Below are 24,053 nucleotides of genomic sequence, written 5' to 3' on the forward strand. Positions count from 1 at the left end.
TTCAGCATTGTAATATTGGTGGGACACGTTAAATGGAACTCCACCTGGCCAGGATTCACCTTTACAGTTCTGCAAATTCCCAGGCTGTCCTTCTCTTAATGATGTCCTCTGCAATTAAAGATCACAGGAACCTACAGCTTCAATTGCAAAATAACATTGTTGAATGACCACCACAGCTAAAAAATAGCTACAGCACACCTAACATCTCCTATCTGCCTGACAGTTGCCATCATAGAAGCATGCAGTGTAGTTTCCTAATTTAAATGAAATCTTGCCATAACCTCAAATGAAATCTTAAACTGGGTTTAAAGATCAAAACAAAGGATATTTAATCTATGTGCTTGAAGAGCTTTCTGTGCAAGATGATAATCAATACACAGGTGGAACACAGGAAAGAAATTTAGCTATATCCTTCAGACTTGCATTTAGTACAGCAATGTCTAGAAATAAAGACTAGATCAAGTCTTCAACATATATGGAGGTGTCTAAACCAGAAATATCTTCAGCTAACCCACAGCCTGCAGGACCACCACTGTCTCAGCATATCTTCCTTGGAGACAATTACAGACAGGTTTGGAGAAAACAGGCATTATCAGCTCTGCCTTTCCAGTGTATCTCTCAGTGTAATATTTGAATGGATGCAGGTGGAAAGAAATGTTTTTGTTGATGCTGTATTCTCACAGAAATTCTCAAAATAATTGCCTCCGAGCACAAACTTTGAGCTTAAATTCAGCAATTCTACCTCCCTGTGTGAGTTACAAAGTCAGAATCCACCTTGTATGTGTCTGCAAGTAGCCAAAAAACATTTGTATGGTACCTTACAGAGCCTTCTGGAATGTTTGGAACATAAAGTGTTACAGGTGAAGGGGCTTGACTTGAGGATCTGAGGTTTGCCATAGCATGTAGCGCTTCTGTTTCATTTCGAGGGGCAGACACCTTGGTGAAACCTAAGTAAGTCAGTTTGTTGAACAAAACACTGTCCTCTTCCAGGGGCTCCAGGGGAGAAGATGGTCGTGGAGCAGAGATTTCTGAAAAGGAACAGACCACTTGTTTAACTGTTGCCTTTCACTGTGACAGCTTGTTTTCTCAGTGAGCTCCAGAACAAAATCTCCTGCTTTTTCTGGGAATGGACACTGGAAACAGAAGTCCAGGTCAGCTAAATTTTAAGTCTGGCATATGGATAAATTCTCTTCTGACTCTTAAGCAGTGCTAGAACACATTTTTTCTCTAAGTTTCATTCCCCAGGTACTCTTTTCTTCAGTTTGCTTACACCTCCTCCTAGTTCCTACTCATCATTATGTATGAAGATGCCTCTAATGTTCTTCTGTCCATAACTCTGGAGCTTCTGTAGCATTTACTGAATGTGATCCACATTCCTGAGAGAGCTCTATTAACTGCATGAAACCAGCAGGGAGATGGAGAAAAGAAAAAGTGTATCTCTTTGATACCCAGCAGAAGTGTTCTACTATCACACTACTACGAACACAGATCTGGAGGGAGCTTTAGGGAACTGTGCCACTACTGTTGTTCTCTGGTAGGCTTTTTTAAAGTGTTTTGACATTTGAGAAACAATAACAGAGGTGGAACAAAAATTCATCAAGTATGGAATCAGAATAAACCAGTTGGGAAAAGACCTCTGCAGGTCATCTCGCTTTAACTCCTGCTCAAAGACAGATCAGGTTAGATTAGGGCTGGTTTCAGAACTGGACTAGGCCACTCAGGGCCTTGTCCATCCGAATTTTAGTATCCTCAAAGATCAAGAACCACAGAATGTTAGGTATTGGAAAGGAGCACAAAAGATCATTCAGTCCAATGCCCCTGCCAGAGCAGGATCACCTAGGGCAGGTCACACAGGAACACATCTAGGCAGGTTTTCAATGTTTCCAGAGAAGACTCCACAACTGCTCTGGGCAGCCTGCTCCAGTGTTTTGTCATCCTCACAGTGAAAAAGTTTTTCCCTATGTTCACATGGAACCTCCTGTGCTCGAGCTTGCACCCATTGCCCCTTGTCCTATCTTCCCAGCACTCACCCTTCACATCTTTATAAACATGAGTGAAGTCACCCCTCAAGTCTCCTCCATGCTATAGAGACCCAGCTCCCTCAGCCTTTTCTCAGAGGAGAGATATTCTATTCCCTTCAGCATTTTATGGCTCAGGGCTGGATTCTCATTCCAAACCTCTCTAAGCAACCTGCCCTGTTATTTCTATTTCTCATTACTATAGCTAAATATTTCCATAATACTTCAATTATAAAGGCTGCAAAATTGAATTATTCCTACTTGGAGGGAATGAACCCACAAATATTTCTTTGTTCATTCTTGCTAAGGGTTGTGTTCTGTTTGAAGTACATCAAACAGGGAGCCAGCAAGGATAAGTTTTTCAAAAATGCAGCATTAATGTAATTAAGAGAAGGCTCTTTTCATTATGCCTAAACTTCTAGCTTATTCTACCACAAAAAGTTTGGGTTTTTTTACTTCCTGAACAGATGGTTATGGGAATGATCCGATGCAATGCCACAGAAGTGCTCTGCATACTGTTGAGGGAAAAATAATTCTAACTCAAGGCCCACAGGGATGGCCACAGCTTTATATTCCTAACACACACACATATACATAAAACCTAAAGCTGCAATGTATTTTATATAAAGTATACACAATCTAGTTTACCAAAAAAGCTCTCAGCCTTCTCTTTTACAGCAAAGCTTCAAATACCAGAAGTACCACAATCCTTCCTAGCAAATATCAAGTATAAAGCTGTCCTTACTGATGCCTAGTGACAGAACCAGAGCTGAGAAATTCATGTTTGCTCAGGGTGTGTTTAATTTGCAGGCAGTACTATCAATGAACTTGAAACCCTGAAACTTCTGTTACTCCACCAGTAGTACCTCTGCCTCAACTGTAGTCCGTTCAGCAAGTTACACAAGTCCTAACTCATCTAGGGCTGGAGCAACACAAAAATTATCTTGACCAAAACAAAGCAGCACAGGTTATCAGTGTGATAAGCTTATTTCTGTCTATAACACTCAACTCATCAGGAAAGGAGAGGAGGCCTCAGAGTATTCTCCAGTATATTTTTGGAATGAAGCTCCAGAAACTTGATTTGGTTTTGAAACTGCATAAAGAGAAAACATGCCATATATGATTGAGGTGGGAAGCACTTTAGCAGTACCTGTAGTAGAAGGGTCTAAAACAAGGTGCAAAGATGGCTGATTTGTTTGACCTGCTGCCTCCCTGCCTGCATCACCAAAACCTTCTTGGAGAGCACAGAAAGTATTCTGGTCTTTTTCAGAATCCCTCAGTATCTCTTCCATTGCCTTCTCCAGCTGACCATCTTCATTTGAAAACACCTGTAAGCAGAATGAGATGACATTTTTAAAAGGTACTTGTAGTTTTACTATCAATGGTGGGTTTCAAAAACAGAGTCTTATTCATTGTAAAAGTTGAGAATCTTTGCTGAACAACACTACTATCAACACAATTACATCAAATGTAATCCAATGTCCCATGCCATTACATGTAATATCTATATTCTCACTGCTAATCCAACAATCATCCAACTACAGACCCCTCTTAAAGTAACAGGTTTGTGTGTTGACATCCTCCACTCAAAGGATCAGACTTTCAGAACATCAACAGACTTTGTTACACTTAGTCTTAAAGACAATTTTCCTTCCTTAGTGATATCCAATCCATTTGTCTCACCAATTATCCCATGCGTAGGAAAGGTGTAAGTCTAAGGAAACAGGGAGGGGGAAAGGCAGCCTTTCATAAATATTAGTTTTTCAGACCCCCATGGCTGATAATAAAGTCACATCATGGATTCTACCTCCAGTTCCTCTGCCTCTCTTCAGCCAGAATTACTAAAGCAGCAGATAGTGTTTAATTACAGAGAGAAATTGTCAGTGGTAAATAACCACCAAACAGTTCTGCAAAGACAAGCCAAGTACTTACTGCCATTTCAAGGGGAACAAATTCCTATTGTTCCAAGCAGACCAAACCAGTAAATCAGCTACTGCAACTCAAGTGAGGACATTTGTAATTAACAAATCAGCTGTCACCCAAATGCTAAATTATTCTGCTATTTAGAGGTAGAAGGCTTTTAGAAAAGGTTTTAGTCATGCCTAAAGTAGCACTAAGCAGGAAAAGGAAATTCAAAACTAAAAAACTAAGACCCCTAATTCCATGTTTCCTTCAAGATAACAACGTCCAGAGCCTCTGATCCCTAAATAAAGAATATTTCCCAAGCTTTAATCTGAAGCTTATTCTTTCAAAGGAACTTTTTAGCCCTCTACTAATGTACAAATCCACAGCATACTAATAAAGCTGATTCCTGAAGAAGTTATTAAAATAAAATCTGAACTGCTGCTTTTGGACAGATTAGGCAAATCTGAGCTGCTCATTTCACTGGTAATAAGCAAGGACAAAAAAACTACAGCCTGAGAGTCTCCTCAAGCATAAAGGATCTTTAATTAAATATTCCAAAGAAGTTTCAAGTCTTTTGATCAATACAAATCTTACTACACATTTAAAACAAAGCAACAGTAAACCTTCAGCTGAGGCTTTTCATCTTTTCCAGAGGTGTCCTCAGATTGCTGATGAACCAAGACAAAGTCTTCATTAATTAACGTGGATACAGTTTCAGGAATCCTGCTGGCTTTGCTAAATGATGTTTTGACTTCCATCTCAGTTCAGTATTTTCTTCCTGCCACAAGAACCTAACAAAGAAGAAGAAAAAAATAAATAATGAGTTATGAAGCTGTTAATAGGTGTAACACAGAGTTACTCTGCAATAATACAATACTTACTGATATTGTGATATATTCCTCAAACTCTGATTTGGATAGGAATACTTTTTAAACTGAAAGTATGACTTTGATGGAGTGTGTTTAAAAATCCTATGATTTTACAGCAGTAGCTGTTACCCATGCGTAGTGATAAGACATGAGGAAGTTGACCTCAGAGCTTCCACCTCCTGTGTTTCTAATCTTTCAGAGTCTGCTCCCTCGACCTTCCTAACTCCTGCCCTTTGCTCTCCCTCACACAGGTCTCTCTCTTCCCCAGAGTGTTGCGCAGGTTGTGTGAAGATAGATCACCTGAAGAGTGATTTTCCAAAAATTCTATATTCAAGTGCATGTTCTCCACATGAAAACATATTGAGCAACCAGTTATGGTAGTTTTTATTATTCTTTATATCTACAGGTAAAGTCAAAGGTGATTCTAAACCAGAACCACATCCTTTTCAGAAAGAAAGGAAGAAACAAACACACTCAAAAAAACCCCCACACCACCACACCCTACAACAGAGTTCAAATTAACCACACCACTAAATAAAATTCTATACCCCAAAAAGCCTATAAATGTTATGGTATCTGACAGAAATTACATCAAAAAATAAATTTGGAAACAAAACAACAAGAAGACAGGGAAAAATAATGATCAGCTGATACATTAGGAGTACATATAACAATCCCAAAGCACTTGGGAATGAGGGCAGCTGCTGCAGGTAGCCACCAAATACAGACAGGACCAACCCACATTAAGTCAGGATGTGTTCCCTGTTTCCTCAGGGAATGAAGAACACTGGGTATGAGACTTTTTAAATGGATCTATGTTTTAATATTTATTGTGTTAAGGAAGAGAAAAATCTATTTTCAGACAGACCTTATCACTTTCAGATAGGGTCTGTTTCCAGTTCAGTATCCTGAAAGCCACTGGGATTTGTTGTGGGTAAGACTCAGAGTACTGAAAGTCCCATACAGCACAGAGGGAAACACTGCTCCTGTCACCTTCACAAGGCTGGAAAGTGTCCCCAGAGGAGCAGCTCAAGCAAAGGTCTGCTGTGACAGGTGATTAAAGACAGGTTTAGCTCCACACTGGGCTTTACAGCTGCACCGAAGAGCAGAACTGTGCCACACTTGCTTCCCACTTAAAACTCCAAAACACCCAGTGACCAAGAAAGAATGTGGAGTTAGGTCTAGCTCCAGGGAACAAGAGCAGCACACAAAGACAGATGTGTGTTTCCCACATTCTGAAGAGGCATGCAATGAGGGTGGTTGACCACTGGAACAGGAGATATTCAAAGTGACGCTTTACAGGGCTCTGTGCGACCTAATTAATGATGTCATGACATTTAGAGGTCCCTTCCAACCCAGGTGATTCTATGATTATTTCACAGGCTAGCCAGAAGCAGCAGTTTAGCAACTTCAGACTGGAGAAAAAAAAACAACAAAAAAACCAAAAGTGGGAACTAGATTACTTTCAAAACAAAATTATTTTGTATCACTTAAGAAATTACAGTCAACATGGTTTTGCTTTTGCAAAGGCTTGGCTTGTCATAATGATTTATACATGCAGCTCCGCAGCAAGATTTTCCCTCTCCCTAACCTAGCCCAGTTTTACATAAACCCAGGCAGGGTATTACAGACAGAAATCCAACAATAACTGAAGAGCTCTATACTCAAGGCCCTTTACTTGGCACCGGTGAGGCCACACCTTGAGTACCTTGTTCAGATTTGAGGCCCTCACTCCAAGGACATTTTGGTGCTGGAGCAGATCCAGAGAAGGGCAACAAAGCTGCTGAAGGGTCTGGAAAACAGGCCTGGTGAGGAGCAGCTGAAGGAACTGGGGTTGTTTAGGCTAGAAATGAGGAGGCTGAGGGGAGAGCTCACTGCTCTTCACAACTCCCTGAAAGGAGGTTGGAGCCAGTCTCTTATCCCTAGTAACAAATCAAGAGGAAAGTTCTGATTCTGTGAAATGGCCTCAAGTGGCACCAGGGGAGGTTTAGATATTAGAAGAAACTTCTTCACTGAAAGAGTTTTCAAACACTGGAATAGGCTCCCCAGGGAGGTGGTTGAATCCCCATCCCTAGAGGTGTTTAAAAGAGACAGAGATGTGTCTGGTTGAACTAGATGATCTGAAAGGTCTTCTTCAATCAGAACAACTTTGTTCAATCAAAACTTACTTTGTAAGTTTTGTTTCATTTTTCAAAAAAACATATTTGCTTTAAAGATCTTTCTGGCAAAAGTTTTAAACCACAAGACTTTAAGTATGTTAAACACAACTTATTAAAACTGTGTATTTTTTTAACCAATATCATGATGTAAAATGGTTGTATCCCCATCCTTGGGGGTGTTTAAAAGAGGCAGAGATGTGGTGCTGAGGGTCATGGTTTAGCACCAGCCTTGCCAGAGTTAAAGAATGGCTGGACTTAAAGGTCTTTTCTAACCAAAACAATTCTATGACTCCATGAAAAGTATCTCTGAAGAGTTCATGTAGTATTTGCAATGAACAGCAAGTCTAGGTCAAACTAAATATTAAACCAAAAGTAAATCCTCAATATAAAAGCAGAGGTCCACTATTAGAGAACTCTTTGAAAGCACTGAAAGGAGATAAAATTATGCACCCCAAATACATTGCATCCTGAGTAATCATGAGCTCTGCAGTTACACACCAGCAGAGAGAACAACAGAGGATTGCTATCAGTCATATCAAGAGCTGAGATCTAGTCTACAAGAAGCCTCTCTCCCTCCTACCCTAAACCTACTATGGCTGGACTTACTGAAGATGACAAAAGTGAAGTCTCACCACTAATTCTAGCATATTTGTAAAGAGAAGCAATCACAAGATATGCTAGTTTGACTTTTTTTTTTTTTTGTGGTTTCATAGATTCATAGAATGGTTTGGGTTGGAAGGGACCTTAAAGATCATCATGTTCCAAACACCCTGCATTGGACAGGAGCACCTTCCACTTGACCAGGTTGCTCAAGGCCAGGGAAGGGGCATCCACAATGACCCGAGGCAACCTCTTCCAGTGTCTCACCACCCTCACTGCAAAGAAATTATTTCTAATATCCAGTCTAAATCTGCCCTTCTCAAGCTTCAATCCACTCTCCCTCATCCTATCATTACAAGGCCTTGTAAAAAGTCCCCAGTTTTATTGTAGGCCCCCTTCAGTTAGTGCTCTACAGTCTAAAAGCATTCCCCTCTCTAGGCTGAACAGCCCCAACTCTCAGCCTGTCCTCATAAGGGAAGTTTGTTTATTTTTTATGCTTCCTTATGGGAGAATAACACAGGACCTCCAACACAAGATGGTTCTCTACTGTATCAGTTATCAGAAGACAAATGCAAGCTGTTAATACTAGCATACCATCAGTTCCTCTTTCTGCAGCAAAATAAGAACTGACAGGCAGGCTGTGAACTAGGAAAAGCTTTTCATAGCAATATTTTTATACAAAACCAGGGCAAATTTAACATTTGTAAAGCCAAAGAGAACTAGAGAAGTATGATGATGTAAAAAGTAGCTGTCTTGCCCTATGTGGATAAAGGCAGCTTTAGAGAATTCCTACTTCCTAAATTTTTATCTGAAGGAAAAAGGAAATACTACAAATGTCAGATGATCACAAGGAGCTTGTCATTCAGATCAGACATTTAAAAGCATACTGCATGCATTCTTGCAGTAACATCTGAGGTGCAAGGCATTTAATGTCTTTAAGAGAGCACTCCAAACTTGCCTTTCCAACCAGTTTAACCCACCACATCCAGCGCAGACATACTTTCCTCCCAGAACCCCTCATTTCAGCCATTCATTATAGCCCGCTCCAGCCTGCCATCAGTGTAACTCAGGTGAATGCCTCTCTGCCACCTCAGCCACAGCAAAGCCACACTACTTTCAGCTTATCAGTAAAACAGGAATAGAAATGGGTCAGACACTCAGGAAGTAAACACCACAACCAGAAGAATGCAGTTCTACGCTCCTTAGCTCACATGCACAGTCACAAGTCTATGAACCACTCAGGTCTTCTGCTAAGACAACCTGCTAGAGTCCATATAAGAAATGGATAAAAGTGCTCTAGATTGCTCATGGAAAATGTGCACACTAAAAATGAAAATCTCAAGAGTGAGCAGACTCCTCCATTCCAGCTACACACTCTTTAGAAAGTAAAAGCTTTATACACAATCTTTTATGGTCAATCTTTGATCAAAAATAGTTTTAATGGCAGAGAAAAATCAAGTACCCAGCATCATGATCAAGTCATTCTTCAAATTAAGCAACTTGAGAATAGTTCATGTCAGAGTTTGAGTCTTGTGAAAATTGCTGAGATTTATACCATCTTAAGTAGTAAGCTTCTGAGAGGAAAAAAGTTTCTATTTTCACATTATAAAGGTCCATGATCTGATACTTCAGTTAAGCATTTCTTAGGAAAAGCAGTAAAAAGATTAAAAACCTCTCAGGAAGAATCATGCATTACAGTTATTTGGGGAAGGAGTAAAACATCTGAAGGGGTTTTTATTCTTTAGTAACAAGAAAAGAGGCTTGTGCATTCTGGACTTTCCAGTCACCTCCAGTCAGCAAATGGTTGTGTCACTTCCCTTCAGTGGTGTTAAAGACTTATTCCTTTTTTACTCATTACTGTGTTATACACAGGAACTCCCCTTTTCCCCACAAAAGGTAAAGAACCTATTAGACACATACAAAGTCTAACAGACCTCCCCTATTATACTTAGAAATAAGCCTAATTAATTTGATCATCCTTTCTGAGGAAAAGCTGAAAGTTAAGAATATGGTAATTGATTCTTGACTGCATCAGTCACAACACAGTTGTGCAGTCTACAACCATGTTAACTTTATTCCCTGAAGTTAAGTTACCAGCAGCCAATACTGAAGCTGAATGCTCTCTCTGAACACCGACGAAAGAGGTTTAAGCATTAAACACACTGCCCTACTAGGAGGGCAGTAACCAGCAGAAAGGGGCTGACAGTCAGGGACAGGGAACTCAGCAAACATAATGCACTTCAGTCACTTGCATGGCATCCAACAGCTTAGTTTAAGCTGCTGTGGAGTTTCAGATGAGCAAATGTGGTCACGGTGTGAACGCACCTTCTGTTCTGCCAATGCCTCAGACCAGATGGTAGCTTCCCAAGAAGAAGCTAAGAGCTAAGAGTCAGCACTGCTCTTCCAACCAGACCTTCAGACAACAAATTGTACTTTGAAAAGTTCTCTTCACAGTAAGAAGTATGAGAAGTATGTACTACTACCACAAGGAAATGATTTCTCCAAACCAATTGTCTTGAACAGGCATCTTCTTCCTATAGAGAAGATATTTTTTCCTCTACACTTTGATGAACAAATACCAAATGGAAAAAAAAACTTCAGAAATTTGGCAATAAATATACAGGAGGAAAATTTTCCAAACTCAGCTAAATAAAGCCTGCCATGCTAAAGGACTAAAATTCTGTCAAGTAACCATTTCAGAAAAGGCTTTCTGACAAACATTTTCAGGCCAAAGGATTTTGAAATACGAAGTAATCAGGACTTACCTAGTTTTAAAAGCAGGGCATAGCTCTTGCTCCAGAGAATACTTTAAGCTGTAGGGATACTACAATGACTGAAGAAAGCTGTTGCTTTGCTCTGTGAGATTTATTGTGCACTTTTGGGCAAATTACTCAATCTCTCTGCTGTACTTCAGTTTCAGTGGTTTGCTTGCACAGAGCCCCGGAGAAAAGCTAGAATATCAGCACTGGAATATAAGTGTTTGGGGCCAGAGGCTGAAACTTACTAGACATCTGTACAGTACCTAGCTTTAGAAGGTCTGAACCTAGCAGCTTCCCACTTCATCCCAGGAAGGCATCCCAGGTTCAATGCAGCTCTCTCTATAAAGTAGCCTCAGTGGCTGAAAACACTGAAAAACAGCAATCCTGGAAGACTCAAGTAGGTTCTGCACTGAATCAAGAGTAAGGGATAGAGGACAGGAATGCTCCTAATTCCTTCCTTTACTAACTCTTCTATCCATTTTGTATTGAATACAGAGTTGCAAAACCACGTCATATACAGAAACAGCTGCACACTGATATGTCCATGGGATTGCTGGGCAGAGTAGCTCAGGGCAGGACACTGCAGGCAACACACAGTCTCTACTATTACAGGAGAAGAAGAACCCTAAGATGGAGCTCACCGAATTTCCAGAAGTGACCTGCGTTGCAGACTTGGGTAAGTTTCAAAGATTCCTCAAACTGGTCCCCAAAAGCCATTCAAATTTTCACATGAACCAGTCAGCAGACATTTTCTGGGGTACTTCCAGGTTGTGTCCAATACGTATTCCTCAATTACTGTTCAGGCTGGTTCAGGGAAAAAAGGAGCAGTTGCTTTCTTTTTGTTCCAGCATTTACCAACAAAAAACAACCAAACAAAAATGTTATGAAATGCAGAGCTCTGAACAGAGAACAGGCAATCAAGACAAACGTTGATCTAGCTGTTTTCAGTAAGCAACATGTTTAAAAAGGAAGCTTCTTGCCTTTTTGAAAGAAGGCCATCAAGAGCAGGCTTATTCATACTTTATCAGACAATTGAAATCAGGTCCTGTATTAAAGACAGGCTTTCAAACCCCAAATAAGATACTGGTAGGTAACGTCTACCTGTTTGCAGAACTAAAGTTTCTCAAGAGACTCCCTGATATCTTTCTGCAGACAAAGGTGCAATATGGCAATGAAGAGATCCATCTTCTGCTAGCAGATATCTAAAGTACAAATGTACACAGAAAAGTGCAGACTTTTCCCTTTTTTTGGGCTATGTAATGCAGCCTGTGGCAGCAACAAGGACATTAAGCTGACTGAACTTGAAATCACAGATGCTACGTGACTCAGATTTCTAGTTTGCAAAAGTGATGTGGTTATATTCTCACTTGCCAGTTTGGGGAACTGGAAACTGGACAGACACTGACACAAACATAGACACAAACACAAAACAGTCTGAGACCACAACATCATATTTTCAAGAAATGTGTCAAGAACTCTGTTAGCAGACTCATGGTGTGGCAGCTATGGTAACTTTAACAAGAGACATACAGAGCCCTGACCCGTATGTCCTTGGTTAACACTGTTTCCAGTACAGAATACAGAATTAACCAGGTTGGTAAAGACCTTCAAGATCATCAAGACCAACCTATCACCCAACAACATCTAATCAACTAAACCATGGCACTAAGTGCCTCATCCAGTCTCTTTATAAACACTTCCAGTGATGGTGACTCCACCACCTCCCTGGGCAGCCCATTCCAATGGCCAATTACACTTTCTGCAGGAGAGCTGAAGAGGGACTTTTTACAAAGCAGGACTTCTACAAAGTGACATGAAGGGGGGTAATGGCTTCAAACTGGAAGTTTAGACATTAGGCAGAAATTCTTCCCTATGAGGGTGATGAGGCACTGGACCAGGATCTCCAGAGAAGACGTAAAGGCTCCAAGCCTCGAAGAGTTCAAAGGCAGGCTGGATGGAACCTTGAGTAAACCAGGTCTAGTAGGAGGTATGCCTGCCCATGGCAGGGGGATTGGAACTTCATGATCTTTTAGGTCCTTTCCAACCCAAACCATTCTATGATTAAGGCATACCTTCCCCAGAAAGCTAACAAAGGTAAAGCTTTGTGCATCTGAAGCGTTTTCAATGCTTTATCACTGAAAGACTAAAGAGACAGGCTCTCAACAGTGATGATCAATGACAGGGCAAGGGGCAACAGGTGCAAGATGGAGCACAAGAGGTTTCATGTGAACATAAAAAGTTCTTACTGTGAGGGTGAAAAATACTGGAACAGACTGCCCAGAAAGGTTGTGGAGTCTCCTTCTCTAGAGACTTTCAAGACCCATTTGGATGTGTTTCTGTGACCTGCTCTGGGTGATCCTGCTTGGACAAGGGGGCTGGACTAGACAATCTTTCGAGGTCCCCTCCAACCCCTAACGCTCTGTGGTTCTGTGAGCTTTATAAAATTCCTTCCCACATCATATGTTGAAGCAGTACCACTGACCATCTTCTCCAAAACTCTTTTCTCTGAGTGGCCACATAGCAGAAGAAAATCTTAAATGTCATAGAATCAGTTTATTTAAATCCCACTGACAACAGCAGCACCATAATATTCTTCTTAATCTCAACTTCTCTGTGCAATCTTCAGATAAGAAGCTAAGTTCATATTCTCTATGTCCATACTAACTCCTCTTTAATTATCCATAAATTGTTTGCCAGACTCTTATCTATGCAAAGGGCATACAGGAAAAGCAAACAAATAAATAAGCAAGCATTTACTTGGCTTACTATTTCCTAAGATTAAAATCAACCTCATATAGAGAAACAACTGCTGTCATCATTATTTCTTTAATACATATTTATATATATAAAAATTCCTCTAATTTCCACAAAAACAATGTTAAGAACAGAGATTTTTCCGAAGAAAACAACAAACAAAACTAAAAGAAAATAATTATAAAGAACCCACAACTAGAAAGCAACCACACAGCTTATTTTGGCAACACTGCCTCCTCTGTGAAAGCAAACCTTTATTATGTAGGCAACAGAAAATAATTAGTCTGTTCATGGATGGAGACTGGTTTTAGCTGTTGTTTTGGGTGCCTAGCTACAGAGGTTTGCAAACTGTTCTTATGTGTCAATCTTACAGCCAAAGAATAGCAATTTAAGGAAAACAATGAAAAAAGAGCTATGCAAACAGGAAAGTGGCTGCTCTCCTTCAAAAACATACCACATCCACATCTTCTCAAACTGATTCCAACCAGCACCTTTAAACATATCACATTATGAATACTGAGAGAAACAGCTCTCCTGATACTTGAATCTTTAGATTATGCACGAGCCACTGAACCACTTAAAAGTTACAAAGCTTCATAGTTTGGAGTCTCTTCAGAAAAATACTGCATTTATTTAACTTAACTTGAAGATTATCAGGGCAAAGAACTCTTAAGAGGAATGGTAGGCATGTGGTTGGTACTCAGCTGGAGCATGACTCAGGCAAGAAAGCAGCTGACAGAGAAGCACCACTTCTCCTCTTCAGCAGAGATCGATCACTGCAAATCACAGGCACAAAGGAAGACAAGAACAAAATTTTAAACCAGAAAAATCTCACTGATCTGAACTCCTGAAATTTACATCTTGGGTGGAAAAAGCATCACGGACAGTAGATGAAGTATGAGTCCAGAGAAGTGAAAGCACGTAAGGTAAGCTGCAAAGGACATCTCCCATCCAGTCTGGTACTTCCTTTTACTTGCGCACTTTGAGTAAGAAAAGCCACAGAGGACAAGCTACACCCCAGCCACAACAGAGTTAAAATTAAGGTTGAGGGAACTATTTTTAACAATGATTTAAATAATTATTCAGGCCTGAGATTTGTCCACACCAACCAGTGGCATAATACACCAGCTGAAGAACAGATTACATGAGCAGGCATGCCTCTTGCTGACACACTAATTTATGCCAATAACAAGTATGATCAAGGCTATCGAATCCAATTAGTGTTTAACCAATTTAAGGCAATATATTTTTATTTTCTGACAGTTCAAAGAAGTATCTTTCTCCTCCCTATCTCCTTCCAAAAAGTACAACTTTGAAATAAAGAATCCAGAGGAGAGCTGTGAGGATGAGTAAGGGACCTGAACATCCCTCCTAAAAAAGACTGAGACCTGGGGCTGTTTAGTCTGGAGAAAAGAAGACTGAGAGGGGATCTTACCAATGCCTATAAACATCTGAGGGGTAGATGTCAAGATGAAAATGCCAACCTCTTTTCGGTGGTGTGCCGTAACAGGACAAGGAAGAACAGGTACAAACCGGAACACAGGAAGTTCCCCCGCAACAAAAGGAGAAACTTCTTTGGTGTGAAGGTGCTGGAGCCCTGCAGCAGGCTGCCCAGAGAGGTTGCAGAGTCTCATTCTCTGGAGACTTTCAAAATCTGCCTGGATGTGTTCCTGTGTAACCTGCCCTAGGCAGCCCTTCTTTGACAGGGGGCTTGGATCTTGAGATCTCTGAAGGCCCCTTTCGATGATCCTGTGCTACTGTTACTGGTCGTCATGTCTATCTCATAAAAAGAAGTAATAATAATAAACACATTTACACATCAAGTTCTGGCAAACAGAACTTACTTACTTAGTAGCCTACTATAATGTCAAACAACTAGTTTAAGTTCAGTAGTTCATTCTACCTCCAGGATAAAGCAAACAATGCAAATAAAGCAACTCTAGCACACCCTCGCACTGTTTGCCTGCTATCAACTACCCACTAACACTTCAGCTTCTTGAGCTAGTAATTCATTTTCAACTTCAAAAAACATAAAGAAGCAACAAAGAGTGTCCAATTTCTCATAGCTGAAGATTAACAAGTTTAGGCTTCCTGTTTTGTTGTTTGGGTTTTTTTCATTGCTACATGATGCTTGCAGGCAGCATTCAAATTGAAACTGAGCAACAGCCTATTTACTGAACTGCAGGGCCACTTGAAAATATAATGACCTACATTCCAGGGGAAAGAAGTAGCATAAAATAGTCATCATTTTAAAGAGGTTATTTCATGGTTTATTCTGGAAGAACAAAAATAAGTGTGTTAATTTAGCCAGTCTAAATTTGGCCAACAGAACAACGGCTATTAAATGTAATCAATATTTCAACCAAGTATTTTCTCCACAAGCCATTAGTTCCAGTAAGAATTAGATGCTGTAAAACAAAAGGGACCATATGGACCAGCAGTGTGATACACTGAGGTAGCAATCCTGGGCGCCAATCTTTTTCTTCTTGCCAAAAAAGGGTCACTTCTGACACCAGAGAAAGACAAGAAATCTTGATCCAATGCCCAGCACTGACTACCTTAGGAGTCAGTAAAATCCTTGTTCTTCAAGCCAGAATTGCAAGTTATGATAATTGGTATTTTCAGAGTTGCAACATTAATTTTGGCAATATTAGGTTTTGCAGATTTAGCTTGAAATATCTTTGTTCTTAATCCCAGAAGTTATGACAGTGAGACTGCTGCTTGTCAGTTCTCAAAACCTGCTTGCTGTAACACAGTCAGCACAGCACTGCAGGATAGACTAGAAGACTCACAGATTCACAGATTGCATTGGACTGGAACAGACCTGCAAAGGTCATCTTGTCCAACCCCCACTGCAGTCAGCAGGGACACCTCCAACTAAATCAGGGTTGGATTGGATGATCTCCAGAGGTCCCTTTCGATCCCCACCACGCTGTGATTCTGTGATGAAAAAAAATTTACAATAAAAGGGGCTATTTCCCTAAATAGTAGTAGCAGTTATCAAAATCATCTAAACTATCAGTTCACACTAAAAGTCAACCTTTAAGATAAGATTCTTAGACCCCGTTGTAACTCTCACTCTTTCCTTTCCAATAGGAGAAACAGCCTAAAAAATGCACAGACAACCGCAACAGACCAGTATCTGCAATCTGCTTAACCCCCCACCCAAAAAATCTAGTTGTGTGTCTTAAGGTACATACAACAGATAGGTCAGCTGTACTTGAACTGAAAGTACAACTGCTAAACTCAGTTCAGCCCCCGAAAGTACAGCAGTTGTACTTTCTGTACCCATCACTGACAAGAAGTGTAACTTCAAGACTATTCTGTAACTGTCCTCTGGAAACTCAGACCTTCACTTCTTGCAATATAAAACTTGGCATATAGCAGTTTTGGTGAGGAAAGAACACACACATATACATAATGTAAGAGGCATGCTGGTAACTACATTTACTCGCTTGCAAGAAAAGACAAGGGACTGGTCATGAATAGTTAAGTCACTCAAAACTGATCCCTTACATTGAAATGATTACTACACAAGTTTTACAGCAAGTACTTTGTTTGTCACTTACATTCAGGTCCATTCTACTCCTCACTCATATCACTGAGTTACTATACAACGTTGAGTAGTTTACTTACCTTCTAAGCCCAAAAGTAACACAGAAATCACACTCAACCACTTAGCAAGTGGCCTCCAAGATCCACTCAGATTCAGCCACTGCCTGAAATCTTGGTGCTTAAAAATACCTTTCACTTCTCTTTTTCCTGCCCTTTCCTTTGCTATTTAAAAATCATATGGAAGATACTAAGAATCTGAGCAATTAAGTCAGGGAGTTGTCCACCATAATTAGCAGTGAACTTTAGTATTTCAGAGTTTGCCTGCAGCCTAGTGTGAAACAAAAGATCAGGTCCAAAAGGCAGATGTGCAGGCTGCCATCTGACCATAAGCCACCATCACTATTAAGCGCTGTTTTGCAAAGAAATGTAACTCCACTCAAACACCCTTCTGCAACATCAGCAATAAACTCCCAACCATGTTAAAAAAACATATTTCTAGTCCAAACAGATACCAAAGACCTACTTAGAAAAGCTAAACCAGCACCTGACACACCTGAGCTGATAACCAAGGCTTGGTACTAACAAGTCACCAAAAGTACATGAGCACAAATCATGCCACTCACACCAGTTGAGAAACTGCAGGCAGCATCAGGGACACACAGAGGGTTCAAACTACCTAAGAACTCTGTTTGAAGTTGTCTACACAGGCTCAAACTCAACAACTTCTCCTGTTATTTTTATTGATTAACTGAGAAATACAGAACTCAAAGATAACAACTACAGCGTTGAATGAATTAATGAAATAAATGATACCTATTTAAAATAGTTCCATTTCCAAAATGTTGGGTTATTTTAATGATTTCTCAAATCAATTTATGCAGACAGAAAAATGTAACATTAATTTCAATTGAAAGTTCTTTGTGTCCAGAGAAGGGCAAAGAGACTGGTGAGAGGCCTCGAGCACAAGCCCTACGAATAAAGGCTGAGGGAGCTGGGATTGTTTAGCCTGAAGAGGAGGCTCAGGGGAGACCTCATTGCTGTCTACAACTACCTGAAGGGTGGTTGTAGCCAGGAGGGTGTCAAGTCTCTTCTCCCAGGCAACCAGCACCAGAACGAGAGGACACAGTCTCAAGCTGCACTAGGGGAAGTTTAGGCTCAAGGTGAGGTGAAAGTTCTTCACAGAGAGAGTAGTTAGCCATCAGAATGTGCTGCCCAGGGAGGTGGTGGAGTCACCGTCCCTGGAGGTGGTCAAGAGGGGACTGGATGTGGCACTTGGTGCCATGGTTTAGTAGTCATGAGGTCTTGGGTGACAGGTTGGACTTGATGATTTTTGAGGTCTCTACCAACCTTGTTGTTGTTGATTCTATGTACAGACTGCATGAAGTAAAGTATTTATCCAACCCTCTTGCTGCTAAATATCAGTATCTCCTTTTCCTGTACAAGGACCAACCAAAGGAAAAAAAAAAAGTCATACACTTAAGCTGTAGATTTCTACCTGGTCTTACTTATTTAAGTTAGGGGGGAGGCAGAAAGAAAGGAAGAATAAGTTAAAAAAAAACTACAGGTGTGGTTCATTTTTCTCATTGTTTTGCCTCTTGGCACTCCACTTCAGGATTTACTCCCTTATCAGTTTGATAAAGCTTATACTGCTTGCCTAGGAGGAATTGACACTAAGACTTCAAAACATTTCAAAGTTTTACATATTCCTAGCTACAGAAAGGTAAGACAAAGCAATTTTGGTGTCTGCTGCTGAAGCACACAGAAAGGCAAAGTAGGTAGAATCTGTCCAAGATGAACAGGGAGGCACAGCCCCTGTGCAGGAGGAAAAAATCAACATCCATCTGGAGCTGAAACTGACAAGGGATGAAGGGCACATGGAGGGACTCCTGTGTTAGCACAAAAGGAAGGCCAAGCAGAAGTGCTTCTTTATTCAGCAGGACAGAGACCTAGTGACAAAGGACAAGGCTGGCAAACTGAAAGACTTTTTTGCCCCAGTTTTAGCTAGTAAGATCTGCCCTCAGTTCCCCTAGACCCCTGAGCCTAGTGGAAGAGTCTGATACAGTAAAGAATTACCTCCAAAACAGGAGGTAACTAGGAGTTTAGAAGCACTTTGGTAAACTGGAAATACACAAGTCTGTGCAAACAGATGGTACACAGCTGAGTCCTGAAGGAGCTGGCCAATGTCACCAAAATTCCACACTCTACCACTTTTTGAAGGGCTGTGGAGACTGGGAGAGATTCCTTACCACTGAAAAAGAGGTAAACATTACACTGAATTTCAAGAACAGCAAGGAGGATCCAGCCAGCCCAACCTAAGTCCATGAAAGGATTCAAGAGCAAATCTTCTTGGAAGCCATTCCCATGCTAAAGAATGAGAAGATGGTGATTTGGAATAGCTAGTGTAGATTTACCAAGGGGAAACGATGCCTGATGAACACATTAGTTCTCTGCAAAGAGACAACAGACTCAGCAGGTGATGGAAGGGCAATGAATACCATACTTACAGCCAAACTGATGAGGCAAACACTAGGTAAGCAAGCAGTAGTAAGGTGTTTGGGAAACTAACTGAACTGCTGGGCTGAAAGATCAACAATCAAATCACGTGCATCAGAGATTACCACTGAAATCAGTACCATCTGAAGTCTTTAACGTGGATGATGGTACAGGGTGTATCCTCAGCAAGTTTGGCAATGACATCAAACTGGGCAAAAGGGTCAAAGCAGTGGAGAGCAGGGTTCCTAGTCAGAGGCTCTTGGACATGCTGGAGAAGTGCACCAGCAGGAACTTCAAGAAGTTCCAAAACATGTGCAAAGTCCTCTACCCACAGTAGAATAACATGGAAACAGGTTACCCAGAAAGGTGTAACAACCTTATCTAAATAGCTCTTGCTTTAATTTAAGCAAGCAGCTGGACAAGATCACCCCCAGGAGCCCTTTCCAACCTAAATAATTCCATTTCATTAATTTATTCCATTTGCCCAGGATTCTATTTTTTAAAATTTCATCTGGCAATTTATGCACCAAGTTTAATTCCTCTCATAATTAAAATTCCAGTTTACCTGTACTTATAACAAGCATACATCCAGTGTGGTACACAAAAATGTAAACATCTCTTATCTACCTGCCCTTAGAACTCCTTCTCTTTGCACCACTACGTTTCCCTCATAACTAGGAAACAAAAGGTTTTCAGCATCAGAACAATTTCACACCTTTAAGGTTAATTGAGCTAAAAGAGCTTCATATCTTCTTTGATATCCTGGTGTGTGTTTCAGGGATGACGAGAGCAGAAAAGCAGAGGGCTGTGACTCATCTCACTTGGTGGCAAAAACTTTAATTTTCCCTGCATCCACTCAGCGACATTAGAAAGAACCTCACTGCTGCTATTCTTTCCAAAGAACAGAAAACATCCCACTGAAGAAACAATACAGTAGCAGTTTTCCATAAGGGCTTTATTCATCTTTCTGACTCAGCTATTTAACTAAGCAGGTTTTGGAAACCAATTTATTTATGCAGTGTTCATGAACAGCCCCAAACACACACCTACCAAACTGACACTTTTCCTTTCAGTTTCGCCAAGTGCCCTCTTGGAACACTTCTGATTATCAAAATTAACTAAACACCTTAAAAACCACGGGGGTACTTTCTAATAGTCTGTGGATAAGTTTAATTTCTTTTTGAAGTTAAGCATTCAGAAAAAGGTGAAACAAATTTTGAAACGTGTCAGGCTTTGCCTACAAACCTGGACTCCCAAGAAGCAGCCCTTCAGCAACCCTGGTTACAATAAAGGCCAGTACAACACAGTAAGAGTGAGGTTAGAACAAACTGCCAGAGGTATGAGTTTCAAAAAACACATCTTATGAAAACATTCTCAAACTTCATTAGAAGAACACCTCTATGAAGCTCAGAGTTAACACTTGCAATGTCCCTTTTAATTTTTACTTAGAAGGTCAAGGTGAAAATTCATGGGCAGAAACTGAGAGCTGTTATAGGAAGGGTAAGTATAGCTGGTGCCGAGAAAAGAAACCAGCAGTGTTGTGCTTCAACACATATTTGCATCCACTTGTTTCGGAGTGCTGCTGCTTTTGCTATGGAGATAAAAGTGCCAACATAATGTATCAGTCCATTGGGTACATGAAATGGGTATAATCCAATGACAAATTAACCTAGACTGGAAAGCAAAAGGTAGGTAATTACTAAGGTCAGTCAGGTTTGAAATAGCCTTCCAGTTATAGCTGAGGCAATAAAAACACACAACTGATTATTTTAAAATTAGAGCTGAATAAATTCATAAAGCCCCTATCTAACAATGCCTAGCAATTGATGAATCAACAGAAAGTGCAGTGAGAAGAAAGGATATGCAAAGAAGAGAGCAGGAGAAAACCACAGCTACTTCTCTGGACACAGAGAAGAAAAACACACACATAGAGGAAAAAGCTGTAGTCCATTTAATGTTGCTCCTCCACTGGGGAGGTGGAGACATCCACTTTGACATAGCCCTGGGAAGCCTGATCTAGTTGGACATGTCCCTGATGACAGCAGATGACCTTTAAGGGCCCTTTCCAACCCGATGTAATCTGTGAATAATGCTCCAATTTAGCTTCAGTTCATACAGCACTGGAGTCAATTTGTTATTACTGCATGTTAACTATATTTGTAGTCCAACTCTAAACTGCAAATTAATCTCTTAACATTATTAGTTACAACCCCATTTAAAACCTAGACACAGGAGTAACTTGTAGATCTTATACTCCCAGTAAATCTTTGCAAGACTGGAGCATGAGTCAGTCTGATAATCACTCCAGATTTTGGCCTGTATCACAAATCTTGGGTTAACTCAAGCCACAGCACCTCTCCTGATTTTAAAGGAATAAGAAAATTATGCCTGTAACATCACCAGGATCAATCCTAAGTGGCAGAAAGGACAGCTGTCCTTCTCCAGTGTTTTACTTGAAAAGTCACCAATATGGTTATGAGACTACAGTTAGAGAAAACGATTAAAGCAACACTCCCCTAAGCAAGATAATTCTTCTATTTTGCTGGATTTGTTTCTGTTTTGAAGAAGAGATGACAGTTTAAATACCTTCCCCCTCCCGCCCCGCCTCTCACACAACAGAACCCACACATATATCCATAAGCTATGAAACCCGGTAAGTTATGATTTATTTATAACACTATCAAAACCAAGCAATCTTACCAAGGCAGCTTTGAAAGAGCAAAAGCAAGAGCAAAGTACATGTCACATTTTGGAGACTCACAAACGAGCAGGGCTGCCAAGGCCATTTCATTCAGAGTGCCATACCCACATCAGACGGTTTTAGCAACTTTGGAAGTACTCTGTCTAAAGACAAGGACTTTTGTACTGGATCATAGTTAGGGAGGGCCTAACTGTGGCAGGCTTGGAAAAACAATCTTTAAAAAAAAAAAAAAAAAAAAGAGAGAGGGGAGCAACAAAACAAAAACCAAATAGCAACACATCCAGAAAAACCAAAACGTGGATGTAGTCGAGACGCGTAGACGGCTCTGATTAGGACAGCAGTTTGCTGGGTTTGACTCTTGGGAAGTGACTTCACTTTTCCCGAGGAGGAGGAAGGGAGATGCACGCTTGCACTACGCTCTCCTTTCCCGCACGACGAAAACAACTTTATTTTTCACATCCCCCCACTTCCCCTCAGCTCGCTCCCCACGAAGCGGCATAGTCCCAGCGCCCAGCGGCGCAAAGGGCACTCCCCCCTCAACACAAACACCAGCAAACACTACGAACCATCCCCCCCACCAGCCACGCAACTCCTGCCGCCTCCTCCTCCTCCCTCCGCCGCCGGGAGGGGGACCGGGACCGGCAGCTCCCGGGGCCGCGCAGCCGACCCGGCCCGCCGAAGGAGGAAGCCACCTTAGGTCAGCGGGCACTGTCACCCCGTGGCACAGGGCGGGCGAGTAGGGCCGGCGCCGTGCTCTCCCTGCGCCGGTTCTCCTGCTGGAGCGGCGACGCTTCCCTCCGCTTCTCTTGAGCCCCCTGCCCTCCCTCTGCCCTCACCCCGGCGCAGGAGGCCCGAGGCAGCGTCCCGGTCTCTCACCACTGGCAGCTGAACCGTCCACCCCTCTCTGCCGCCGCCTCCAGCCCGTGCTCCGCCGCCGGCAGTAGGGGGGAGGCCGGGCACGAAGGGCTCGGCGGTCCGCGCAGCCGCCTCAGGGCCAGGCCAGCGCCGTCCACATTCCGGCGGCGGGTGGCGGGCCGGGTGGATGGCGGAGCGGGCGGGGGCGCGCGCGCGCACCGCTGCCCTCCCCTTGCTGACACGGCGCCGGCACCGAGCGCGGCCGCGGGGAGGCGGCCCGCCCTCGCTCGCCGCCGCCGCCACAAGCGCAGCCCGTCCCCTCGCACCGGTCTGGCCGGGCTACTCAGACGCCCCGTAGGGGTAGAGGGAGATCGGGTCTGCGAGCGGCCACGTGTGCCAATTGCCCTCAGTTAGGCCTGCGCCCGGCCCGAGGCGCGAAGCTGTCTTGGGAGAACGGACCTTTTCGGCCCAGCTCCAGAAAAGCTGCCACTAAACGTGTCAGAGTTCTCGACCACAACAAGAGAACAGCAGAAACTGCTACAGCTCATGGTCCTCTCTAAAATAATTCCTAGAGGGTTAATGTTGCATTTTGATTTTGTACCCCACCCTTCCCAAAGCAGTAAATTCTGTTTGCTAATCAACAGTGGTTCTGCGTGCTTAATATAGAAGTAGTAAATATGTATGTTTTACATAAAAAACGGTATTATGCTGCAATAAAATGTGTTTAAGTAAGGAAAAGTTGCCCTCTTGGTTGTGGTTGGTTTTTTTGGTTGTGGGGGATTTTGTTGTTTGGTTGTTGTTTGGTTGGGTTTTTTGTGTCTTGTGTGTGAAGCAAACCACATTTAAATTGACCACAGAATTTATACAGCTTCTCTCTCTTCTTTCCATTTCAGACGTCGATCAGGAAAACCTTAGGGAATGTCAGACCTCAGCTTTAAGTAGCTGCATAAAGCCAGCAAACATAGAATAGCCAATGGGATTGCCCCTGCTGGAACCGTTTGTAGAGTGTTTTCTCCTCACTGGGGTGGAGAGCTAAGAACATTGTGCTCCTTACACTAGCGTGGTAGCAGGTCTGCTCCAACTGTCTGATGAGCTCCATCAGCTCATGTCTGAAAGACACAAGTGATGAACTGCCCGGAAGCTGGCCACAGCAGTCCCAGCCTCCTTCACTGATACCTGCTGCAGAGGTGAGCTGCTTGGAGACCATGAGGTAAAGGTTGAAGCACAATTCCTTGTAGCAGCAAGCCCCCAGAAATCTGATTTTGAAGATTTCTGAAATGCACTGTAAGAGCACAGCTACTGAAACTTGAAATGTCCAAGTGTTAAATTCTCCTTAATGGTCACTTGTATGCAGTGAGAAAAGCAAATTCTGAGCATACAGGCAA

At 41.9% G+C, this 24,053-nt stretch overlaps 1 protein-coding gene across 3 annotated transcripts in view; it reads right to left on the bottom strand.

Annotated features, from left to right (window-relative positions):
* RABGAP1L (RAB GTPase activating protein 1 like) overlaps positions 1-22,869 on the bottom strand; it is a 277,604-nt gene extending 254,735 nt beyond the window's left edge. For 2 of the 3 annotated variants that reach the window (XM_054165303.1, XM_054165305.1), the window contains exons 1-4: positions 22,690-22,869; positions 4,547-4,714; positions 3,169-3,346; positions 818-1,028 (exon numbers count right to left, since the gene is read on the bottom strand). In XM_054165303.1, coding sequence (XP_054021278.1) covers positions 818-1,028; positions 3,169-3,346; positions 4,547-4,681 — 524 coding nt within the window. In that variant the 5' untranslated portion in view covers positions 4,682-4,714; positions 22,690-22,869. Of the gene's footprint in view, positions 1-817; positions 1,029-3,168; positions 3,347-4,546; positions 4,715-22,649; positions 22,667-22,689 lie in introns of those variants that run through there. The other variant, XM_054165304.1, reaches the window with a different exon arrangement.
* Positions 22,870-24,053: the final 1,184 nt, after the last annotated feature.

The sequence above is a fragment of the Dryobates pubescens genome, chromosome 11, assembly GCF_014839835.1.
Source record: "Dryobates pubescens isolate bDryPub1 chromosome 11, bDryPub1.pri, whole genome shotgun sequence".
NCBI classification, from domain to species: Eukaryota; Metazoa; Chordata; class Aves; order Piciformes; family Picidae; genus Dryobates; species Dryobates pubescens.